This window comes from Hakea prostrata, chromosome 8, assembly GCF_041222555.1.
Source record: "Hakea prostrata isolate BN-2017 chromosome 8, UWA_Hpros_2, whole genome shotgun sequence".
NCBI lineage: Eukaryota > Viridiplantae > Streptophyta > Magnoliopsida > Proteales > Proteaceae > Hakea > Hakea prostrata.
The window spans coordinates 34,234,479-34,246,168 of record NC_142607.1 but is presented as its reverse complement, the minus strand read 5'-3'; the positions used below and the strand labels follow the sequence as shown (position 1 = coordinate 34,246,168).

General features: G+C 37.8%; 1 protein-coding gene across 1 annotated transcript; it reads right to left on the bottom strand.

Annotated features, from left to right (window-relative positions):
• Nucleotides 1–6,753: 6,753 nt before the first annotated feature.
• Nucleotides 6,754–7,546, bottom strand: LOC149007638 (NAC domain-containing protein 72-like). The gene is made up of 2 exons (XM_089167122.1): nucleotides 7,381–7,546; nucleotides 6,754–7,085 (listed from the first exon to the last, which is right to left on the bottom strand). Exons 1-2 carry the CDS (start codon nucleotides 7,544–7,546, stop codon nucleotides 6,754–6,756), a joined length of 498 nt encoding a protein of 165 aa, XP_089023248.1.
• Between the last annotated feature and the right edge of the window lie 4,144 nt (nucleotides 7,547–11,690).

The following is an 11,690-nucleotide window of genomic DNA, read 5'->3' as shown; positions in this document are numbered from 1 at the left end:
TGCAGTCGCATCTATCAAGAGGTCAATCCGAGGCAACGAATAGCAATCTTTGGGGCAAGCCTTGTTAAGATCTGTGTAGTCTGTACACATCCTCCACTTCCCATTCGCCTTTTTTACCATTACCACGTTGGCCAACCAAGTTGGGCATTCAATTGGTTCTATGAAACTAGAATTCTTGAGTTTTTCAACTTCGCTACGAACGGCTTCATATTTTTCAATGGAGAAATTTCTTCTTTTCTGTATCACTGGTTTCGCCTTAGGATCTATCCAGAGTTTGTGCTCTGCGACGGCCCGATCAATTCCTGGCATCTCCTCAGCGGACCATGCAAATACATCTTTATTCTGTTGAAGAAATAACTTCAACTCATCTTTAAAATCCTTCAGCTGTTCAGACCTGATATAAGTAATCTTTTTCTCATCCTCGGTACACAGCTGGATTTGTTCCAGCTTCTCCACTAGTTCGGGTCTTTGCATCTCTGCCTCTTCCCGATCGTCTTGAACTTCTATAAGTAGGGTAGTTACCTTCCTCGGGCCCTCCTTGTCTTTTAAATAGGCAACGTAACACTACCGAGAGACCTTCTGGTCAGAGGAGACTTGACCAATTCCCATATCAGTCGGGAATTTTATCTTCAGGTGCTTTGTCGAAACAATAGCACCTATCTTGGATAAAGATGGTCGCCCGAAGATCATATTATAAGCTGGCAGTTCCCGAACCACCAAAAAATTGATTCGGACGGTTGTTTCCTTAGGAAAACTTCCAATAGATAAGTCCAACTGGACCGATCCTTCCGCCATTGCAGATGACCCTGCAAAACCATATAGATGTGTGGATGAAGGTTTCATCAAGTCCTGATCCACCTTCAATTTTTGATACACTTCATAAGAAATTAGGTCAGATGCAGACCCTGTATCAATCAAAACTCTATGCACTTCCCGACGTGCAACCTCTACCTTGATGACTATGGCATCATCATGAGGTAAACAAACATCTCTTTCGTCCTCCTCGCTAAAGGTGATAGAATCTTCACCATTCAGCTTCTTCTCCTTCAACGTCTCTCCGGTTCCAACAAATTTGGATTTTGTTTTCAGACTCCGGAGGGACTCAGGCTCTGGTCCCCCGAAGATGGTAAGGATCGGTGACCGAGTAGCTTCAATCACCTCCTTGCCCTTCTTAGACTTCGGGGCCTCCCTTGATCGTTCCGAACTAACCGAACGATCCCTTTTAGGAGCAGCCGTACGTGGCTCACGTGGCTCCTCTCTCCTTCTGCTAACAAAACTGGACAGATGTCCCTGAGATATTAATCTCTCAATATCAGCTTTCAAATGACGACAATCATTAGTATAATGACCATAATCCTTGTGGAATCGGCAATACTTTTCTCGATTCTGCTGCTCTCCGGGTTTCAAAAGAATTTTAGGCGGCCACTTCAAAATATTTTTTCTTTTGATGATATTTAAAATATCAGCCCGAGGAACATTCAATGGAGTGTACTCACTTTTACCGGGGGACCTTTGGCGCCAAGCCTGAGATTTTCCAACCCGATCACGGACATTTTTCTTTGGCTTTTGCTTCTGCTTAGGAGCCTTCTGTTCCTTATTGGAGACTTTATTATCTCCTTGGCGCGCGTCTAGAATCTCCTTGGCGCGCGTCTAGAATCTCCATGACTTCAGCCTGCTTCTGGCATCTCTGTACCAACTCAGCATAAGTTTCAGGCATATCCTGTAGTAATAACTCCAGGAGTTTCCGATTAGTGAGTCCCGTGAATAGAGCAGTTTTGGCTACTTGCTCATCCAAATTTTCTATCTCCATCGTTACTTTGTTGAATCTTTTCAGAAACTCTCTGATTGATTCGTTCTTTCCCTGTCTAACAGTAAACAAGGTTTCTTCCGTTTTCTTGACCTGTATTCCACTCTGGAATCGCCCTATGAATTTGCGCGCCAATTCGTCAAAGTTTACGATCCTTCCAGAGGGGAGGTTTGAAAACCACTTTTGTGATGCTCCAGTTAGAGATGAACCAAATACCCTGCATAAAATTTCATCAGAATTACCTAAAATTGCCATGGTCTGTTGGTAATAGCCGATGTGAGCTGTTGGATCTTCGGAGCCATTGAATGTTGAAAAGGTAGGTAAATGGAAGTTACGGGGAAACTGATATCCCGCAATTGGCTCGGCAAAGGGAGTCTTCCGAATGACTGAGTAAATATCCTCAGTTATTCTTCCCTTAGCCAACTGCCCTAATTTCTCATTGATGTTGGCCAATTCCTGACCAATCTGGGTCGGGTGATCTTCAGCAATATGATCACGACCTTGATTAACATGATCATCCCGTGCTACTCGATCATCACGAACAGCCCGTCCTTCCCGAGCATTCAGCTCGTCGCGAACTGCTCGATCATCACGAACGGTTCTTCTGACAGTGGGTGAGTGAGTTCTTACCCATGTATCCAACCTTGTATTTGAATCAGTTATACTCTATTGCAGTCTGTCGAACCGATCCTCTCGCCTAGGTTGATCATCAATCCTCCTAAGTCCTCGGTCTCCTTCCCGAAAATTCTGACCGATATTCCGGTCTTCAGCCAATCTCTGATCACATGGCAATGCGCGTCTCCCTGAATAGCGCTGATCAGGTTCTTGTGGTAAAACCACTCGTCTGGTGAGCATGCAGAGTGCTTGACTCACCTCCAAGAGTTGAATCTTTACCTGATCCAATTGATCTTGGAGTGTATCAGGAGGAGGATTACGTCCTTCCCGGCCACCATCTACCTCGATAGGATTTTGGCTTCCCTGGGGAATATCTGGATTATTCGCTCCAGGGATCTGAACACTTGAATTGCGCTGTGCAGCGGCTGCTGATCTAGTCACCATGACTTTTCAAGTCGTTCCCACAGACGGCGCCAAATGATGCGTCCAAAATCTGCTCAGCCCTTAGATCTCCTCGTGATGACCTGCAAAACGAAAGCGTCAGATGTGGCCCGACCGCTGGGGTCGGGAGTCCACCTCCGAAGGCTAAGTTAGTTGATGAACTTAATCACAAACGGCTCTGCTAGAAGCACAGAGCTAAGGAACAAAGAACTGGGAAAGGTGATCTAGATAGCAGAGTGCTGATAGTTTAAGTCTATCAGTATGTATCTGAACCTGAGTCTCAGATTGTGTGTTTTTTTTGTCCCCTCACCTCGTATGGTAGTGAGGTTTATATAGAGTGTACCTTCAAATCTCCTTCGTTGGATGCACTTGAGCCTTCTTCGGGTAGTCGTTGGATCTTAATAGTTAGATCCGTTGAGCAATAGACTTCTACTAGTTTGGACTAGTAGAGGACTCCTGAGATAACCTTTAGGTTATGTGATGATTATCCCTTCGATAATGATTATTCGCAGCCATCAATTCGAGTCTGCCCTCATTAGGGTAATTACCCTGATCCATAAGTAGGATTAGGGCACGCTTGTAGCCGAATAAGCTTTCTTCTTCAGCAAGCCATCTTCTGGATCCGGTTCGCTCGGGAGCGAGTCGGTTCCCTCCGTCTGGATCGGGGTCGAGGGTTGGACCATGTATGAACCCGGTTTGATCATAATTTCTCAGTATCAGAGTGGATTTTGATGAAACATTTAGTCCAGTTGTAAATCCTGCCACCATTCGGACAATATTAACTATTGCACTCTCAAATTCATGGTCAATGCATCAACTTGATGTGAAAAATGCGTTCTTGAATGGAAAATTAGCAGAAGATGTTTATATGGAAGAACCACAGGGATTTGTTTCCACATCTAAACCAACACATGTTTGTCATCTACAAAAAGCAATTTATGGTCTCAAGCAAACACCACGAACTTGGTTTCACAGGTTCAAAACATACCTACAAGGAGAAGGTTTCAAGCAAAGCGTGGTAGATTCTTCCATGTTTACATGCAAAGCCCAAGGTACAATGATAGTATTGCTCTTATATGTAGATGATATAATATTGACAAGAGCCAATGAAGCTATCATTGCAAAGAATTTGCATTCACAGATTTGGGACACTTGCATTACTTCTTAGGAATTCAAGCTAATCAAAATTCAAATGGTCTTTTACTCACGGTCTTTTACTCACTCAAAGTAAATACTCCCTCGATCTATTAAAGTCTATAAGAATGGAGACTTCAAAGCCATGCACAACACCAATTGCAATTGGAACAAAGTTATCATCAACAACAAGTTACCCCCTACCTGATCCAACACCATACAGACAATTAGTAGGAGCCTTACAATATCTGACAATCATTAGACCAGATACCTCCTATGTAGCAAATCAAGTGTATCAGTTCATGTAATCTCCCACAAAAGATCATCTACAAGCAGCAAAGCGTATTTTACGTTATGTCAAGGCTAATATTGGTGCTGGGGTTCTCTTAAAACCAACCCAATTTTTTTCATAGCTGTTTACATTGATGCAGATTAGGCAGGATGCCCAGACACACGCCGATCAACTAGTGGGTTTTGCACTTTTCTTGGAGATAATTTATTATCATGGTCTTCCAATAAACAACTTACAATATCTAGATCAAGTATAGAAGCTGAGTACAAATCCCTTCCCGTCACAGATGTTCTACATGATTTACAAATACAACTTCCAAGAGGAATTGAAATTTATTGTGATAATGTGTCTGCAACACAAATGGCTGCAAATCTAGTGCTACATGCTCGCACAAAACATATAGAAGTGGACTACAATTTTGTCCGAGACTTGGTTCAGAACAACACCCTAAAAGTGCACTTAATTTGTTCGGTCAGAGGATCAAATTGTAGATGTATTTACTAAGGGCTTAACCTCACAAGCTTTCTTCAAGCATAAAGACAAACTTTTGCGCCTACCAATGCAAAGTTTGAGGGGGGGATGAAAGACCATAACGAATCTGTTAGTCTTTGAATTCAATTTTTGAATTCAAGTCAAATTTGAATATTCTCTCAATTAAATTTTGTTGTAAACGGCTCTTGTATAACAACCGTGTTTTTCAAGTATATAAATATATACATAAGACTTACCCATTAAGGTAAGCAACATACTTATCAAAATTAGAGTTTTTCTCTCTATTGTTTCACTCCTTGTGTTAAATCTAGGATTTTAACAGTTTTAAGGAGTTGGAATTATGTGTAAGGAATTTCTAAAGGATCTAGCACAACTAAGTAGACAATAATCGATCATCTAGTCGAGGAGCAACACTTCAGGATCTACAAGTATTCATATTTCTTTTTAGATTGGATTTTCCGACTTTAGTTAATTAATGAAGGGACCGATTCAATCTTTCCACTATGTATTAGGATTATTTGGGTATAGTTATCAAGTGAAAAGGTTAAGTTATTTCCCTGCACAAATATCCTATAGACCCCATGAAAGTCTTCTTATTCAATTCAATTCCAAGTTAACAAAATAAAAACTTGGCAACCTCCTTGATCTTCTACCCATGGTGGGTTTCATGTTGTTGCCCTCTAATCATAAAACAACCAATGTGGAAGAGCCAGTATTTAACATTTGGAGGGGCAAATAGTGACAAATTTAACATCTAGAGAGGCAAATAGTGGTTACAAAATTCTTCCACTACTATTTAAAAAAGAAAAAAAAAATGTCAAGAATTAATTCAAAATCCATATTAGTTTCTTATTGAAAACCAAAAAAAAAAAAAAAAAAAAAAAGAGAAGAAGAATGAAAGTCACAAAAACACAGTGACCTTTCTACATAGCCGGTGTTTTTGTTGTTCAAAATTCTCCACTGGTAGCCTTAGAAAAAAAAAAAAGTCGTAAGGAACTCTCTTAAAAATTTTCAAAAGTTCAAAAGGATACAAAAAAATTTCAAAAATTGAGGGGCCATGCCCCTAACCCCGGGTAGCTCCACCTGTATTTAAGGTTCACTAATTCACAAAACATGAAACAATTATAAATCATAAATGAATTTCGAAATCAACACTTTTGAATCTTATCAATTTTATTCATTAAGTTCGAATTAATGCATAAAACTTTTACAAAATTAATACAACTAAACATGAAACAATTATAAATCAAGTACTTTTGAATCTTATCAATTTTATTTATTTATTTATTTTTTTTTGGGTAACTTATCAAATTTATTCATTAAGTTCGAATTAGTACAAAAAACTTCTACCCAAAAAAAAAAAAAAAATTAATACACAATCTAATTAAGCTCAAATTAATGAATGACAGTATCTAGCTGATTATTGGGCCTCCTCCCGGTTTAGTCTTCAGAGAAATATTGAAATGCATATGCTTCTTCATGTTCTTCTTCTTCTTCTTCATGTTCTTCTTCTTCATCATCTTCTTCATTGTAAATTTTAACCAATTCATATAAATCTACATCTGATTGTATGGCCCTCTTGCATTTTGTCTTCAGAGAAATATTTGAAATGCATTGTTGTATGTCACTCCAGCATTGTCATCTTCTTTGTTTAAATCAGAACGATCACCTTCTTTACTGACTTGCGATCCCAGCACTTCCCTTCTAAATGGTTCAATGCCTGTCCCCTCTTCTTCTTCTTCTTCTTCTTCTTCATCTTCTTCTTCTTCTACTTTTTCTTCTGATTCTTCTTCCTTTTTGCGTTTAGCATTGTAAATTTTACAAAGAACCCATTCATCCAACTGAAACAAGAGTGAAAAAAAAAAAAAAAATGAAAATTCAGATAAATAATGATCAGAAAGAAGACAAGATATAAATTTATAAAATTGTAGACGAAAACAGATAAAAATTAAAAACTATGAATTAATGAAAATTAGTAATGCACCTGCATGGGTATATTTTGTTTGTTGGATATCTTTGGATCTCCTTTGGTTATATATTCTTTCATGTACCACTTTGTTCTGTTTGAAGAATCTGCTGGCTTCCCGTTATAGAAAACAAGAGATCCCTTATAGCCAATAACAACACCTGGCTCACTACCGACTCTGATTTCTTCTTCTTTAGTCTGCTTCCAAACTCCATCCCCTGCACTTCGATCGGGCCTGCTGCCATTCGGGTATTTTCTCATCCTTGGAGAGAAGAAGTAATCACATTCCTTTCTGAGTCTTTCGTAACGATCATCATCTCTGTGTTCTTGGCACTTTCCTGCATAAATCAAATTAATATAATGTAAGCAAACCAATAGAGTTTAGTAAGAAATTCAGGTGCAGACAGTTTATAGAACAAATAGAAAATGGAAAATTCAAAATCAACGCAATCAAGAAACGAACTGCTATATTTGGTTTTTTCTTTGGTTTCTTGAATGCATGGTAGGTTGACAGTTTTTATGTATACAATGACACCAATGGGGCAACTACTGTAGTATAATTCTAAGAATTTCCAAAGAAGAGAAAAAAGATTGAACATGCATTAAGAAAGAAACAAGAAACTGGTTACTCACTTATTAGATCTTCTGGGTGTGATTCATACACGGAAGCTTCATTGATGAAGAAGATTGAGAAATTAGGATCATTCTTTTTCTTCAGGAGATATTCCAGTATAAGTTCTTGATCCGAGGGTACAAATTTGAAACCAATGGGCATCTCTAGATTGTACTGGCCTTCCATTGTTGTTCTCTGCATCTCTCGAAATACTATTCTGATCACGCTGAGATTACAGCATGTAAGCAACCACAGCTGACCTTTTATATGAATATATAAATGATTTGAGAATCAAGACATCAGGAACCCAGTAGACTCGGAATCCTAATTCATATTAACTAAGAATCTGGCAATAATTTAAAAATCACGACTTCAAGTACCTCGTATTTCAATTATTAACGAATTCACGATTTTTAACCACGTGCGGTTTCAAGAAAACAAACGTAAAAGACAAGATTTAGTAACCATGATTTGTATTTTCTAGGTGATAGTTAATTTCAAAACCCACCCAACGATCTGTTATGTATGTATCACCATGAAAGTTGTTAGGATTTTTATAAAATCTATATTAAGTTTCAAAATTAATTTTTATATTTCTTTTATTTAATTGTTTTGTTAGTGTGGGGGACCCATGAGGTAAGGGTGGTAATGAGGGACTATAAGTAAAGGAGGCCCTCCTTCATGACATTGGTCATGGGTCTTAAAGGACTTGATCATGGTGATGTGGTGGGCTTACTTTAAGGTTGGAATTTACTTAAATTTTAATTCTTGATCTTCAATTCTCATTTCAACTTCATGACCATTCATGGCCATTACCATGAATGGGGTTAAGGCCATTACCATGAGTGTAAGGTGAGGTTTCGGCCTATATAAACCCAACCCTTCCTTGCATGTGGTGTGCAATAGAGACACTCCTCACACTTGCATAATCGATGTTACAATGTTAATTTCTTTCTTTGAGCCAGTCTAAGTATTGTGCTCTAGCTTTTGGCTCATTAAAGGGACTAGAAGAACTACCTCATCTTCTAGTTGGAGGTTGCTTTATCTTGGAGGTGGTGGTGCGAAGAACCCTTGGTAGTAGGACACATCAATTACCTTAAAGATAGCACTCAAGGTGTGACTCAATCTCATTGAATGGTGATTCGTTCGATTGCAACATCAATCTCTCCGGATTGGCTAAGGATCTTCATCTTTCAATTATATTGCAATTTCATTTTTTGTGTTTTGTGGAATTTGTAATACAATTACCCCCAAAAAAAGTTTACGTGGAGAGGTGTAAATGGATAATCAAAATTCGTTTTCAAATTTACATCTGTATCCTTTTAGGGTTATTCAAATCCGTCTAATTATACTTCCTAGTGAAGACTCGTACATTCAACCCTTGCAGACCGCATATGTAATACCCTCATCCCCCATTAATAAAAACTCTCATGCTTTGCCAACGCAAAGCTATTCTAGTGGTGAACTATAATTATCTGATTAAGTTACTTATTTGAATTTATTTTTTAATTTTTATAAATTCTTTGCATGAAATTTGTGAATATTTTCTAGACTTTTTACTAGAATAAATACCAAAGTTGCTAAATTCTTAAATTTCAAACCTTACCCTCAAAACTAAAGTGGTATAGATATCAATAGGTAGCTGAAAACTTGTATTCAACCAATATTCAAACCCCTTTAGAAGAATTTAAAATCTAAAAATATATTCTCCAAGTATCATCCGAATTCGACTGAATCCATCTGAAAACCGATAGGATATAATCTGAATCCATCAAAATATAATAGGATCTAGATATGGTATTGCTATTATTCGATTCAAATCTGATCCGTTTACACCGCTATTTATGTGGATTATTAAAACACAAAATAATAATAATAATAATGTTTGGATCACTTATTTTGGTCTAAACATTCGTTAGAGACTGTTTATAGAATTTAATTTTAAATTTAATAGGACAAATACCCATTGAACCATGTAACCCCCCAACAAAATAAAAAAGAAACAGAGGAAAAAACCACTATTGCCTCACCTTCACCTTGTCAGAAATCACATCACCCGCTTCTCAAGGAGTAGTGCTAAATTGGATAAGTCAATGGTGGCATTAATTTTAGGGGATACCTCAGGGGGTGGTGCTGAGAATTTAGGTGAATATACCTTTGAATTGAGAAAACATATTGCCGAATTTCAGCCAAAATGCGCTTAATTTTGATCGGTTCGCTGATTAGCAAAACTGAAGCGGGAAGAAAATCACCGAAATCACGTGATATTTCACAAAATATCGCCAAGAAAAACGATATATTATGGATACATTGGATGTTCTCCCGAAAAATAGAGTAATTTTTAAAAATACTTCATATGTCATGTCAGTGTCAATAATAATTTTAATTATTAATATTAGGGTAATTTTCATCTAGACCCCCTGAGGTTTGGTCCAGGTCACTTTTAGTCCAGTTTAAGTTTCCTTTTGCATATGGCTCCCCTGTAGTTTTAATAAATGATTAAATAAGGACAAGTTAACAGAAACTGTTAATTTAATAAATTTGGTGACAAAAATACCCTCGTTTGGAATTTTTTGTTTTTTATTTTTTATTTTTGTTTCGTCCCACAAAGGCTTCGTCTTCAACATCGAATTTTCAAGCGAGAAGGGAAACCCTAGCAGCAATAACTTGCTCTTATCGTTTTGAATTCAGTTCAAATCACAACCTCTCAAACCCTAAAAAACATCAAAATAGAAGTCATGAGGAACAAATTTCAAACTTCAATTCGATTATGATCTGAGATGAAAGATTATTTGTCAGATACCATACCTGTTCTCACCACTGGTTCTTTGAGAAAAAAAATTCAAAACGATGGATCTACAATCCAAAAAAAGCAAAACAAGAGCAGAAAAACGAATAAAGAAAGTCAAAAGCCAAAAAGAAAAAACTGATTTTTTCTATCAGAATGTAGAGGAACATGAACTACGAATCCATTCTAAAATAGAAGAAGAAAAAAATCGAAAAAAAAAAGCCCGTACAGAAGAAAAAAGACCGTCAAACAAAGTCAGAAACCTGAAAAAAATTGAAAATTAGAAATGGGTATATTCATGTATTCAATAATCCCACAGCAAAAGAACCGATTGTCATTCTTACCTCTGCGATTCTAAAGAATGAAGCAAAAGATCCACTTCCAAGAAAAATAGCAACTGATCCAAGCTTGAAACATGAGAAAGGTAACACTTTTGAAGAGCGGTTACCCCTGTTGCAGACGGAGACCAACAGTAGTGCAGAATAAGAGTAAATCGTCCTCATTTTCTTTTTTGTGCAGTAGCATGAGGATCACAGGTATGGTTTTGATCTCCAAATGTGGCTCACTCAATCTTCTTCGTCGACGGCGAATGTATTCCAACTCCGACAGATAATTGTTCAAAGGGAATCGATGACTGTTTATTATTTATTTATTTTATAGTATTTATTTTAGTAGATTAAAATAAAAAATAAAAAATTCCAAATGAGGGTATTTTTGTCACCAATTTATTAAATTAACAGTTTCTGTTAAACTTGTCATTATTTAATCATTTATTAAAACTACAGGGGAGCCATATGCAAAAGGAAACTTAAACTGGACTAAAAGTGACCTGGACCAAACCTCAGGGGGCCGGGAAAAAAAACCCTTAAAAAAATTTTAAAAAAAAAAATTTTCCCCCCCCTGGGGTTGTAAATTATATTTTTAGGGGGGGGGTGGGGGGGGGAAAAAATGGGGTTGGTGGTGGGGTGTGGTGTGGTGTGTTGCCCCCCCCCCGGGGTGGTGGGTGGGGGTTGGTTTGGTTTGGGGGGGGGGCGGGTGGATTAAAGTATTAGTTTTGGGTTTTTAGAGGGAGGAGGGAAAAAAAAAAAGAGGAGGGGGGGTTGTGTAGGGGTGGGAGGGGGGGGAAAAAAGGGGGGTCTTCCTTTCTCCATCTATTGAATGATGGATTGAGTGTTGTTCTTCCATCAGTTGTAATTGTATCGGAGGGTGTTATTTCGGTTCCATCAATCTGACTGACAAGATTAGAAGTGATGAATATAGCGAAATTGTTTGGGTCATGCACATTAAATGGGCATGACCGTCAAGCCGAAATTTCGGACCGTTAGATCCTAAATCTCGATCCAATGCTCCTTCCAAAAGAGATGGTATTGTCAAATTCGTAGGAAGTAGGTTTGACAGATTTCTAAGAAAGAAAGGGAATGGTTAAGGATGCAGCAGCCATTGGAGAACAAGTCGTGGAAACCCAAAAAGAATTGAAAACCAAGTTCTGATGCCATGAAACGAACACGGTTTTAGTGGTAAGACTTCTATTGATATTTAAAG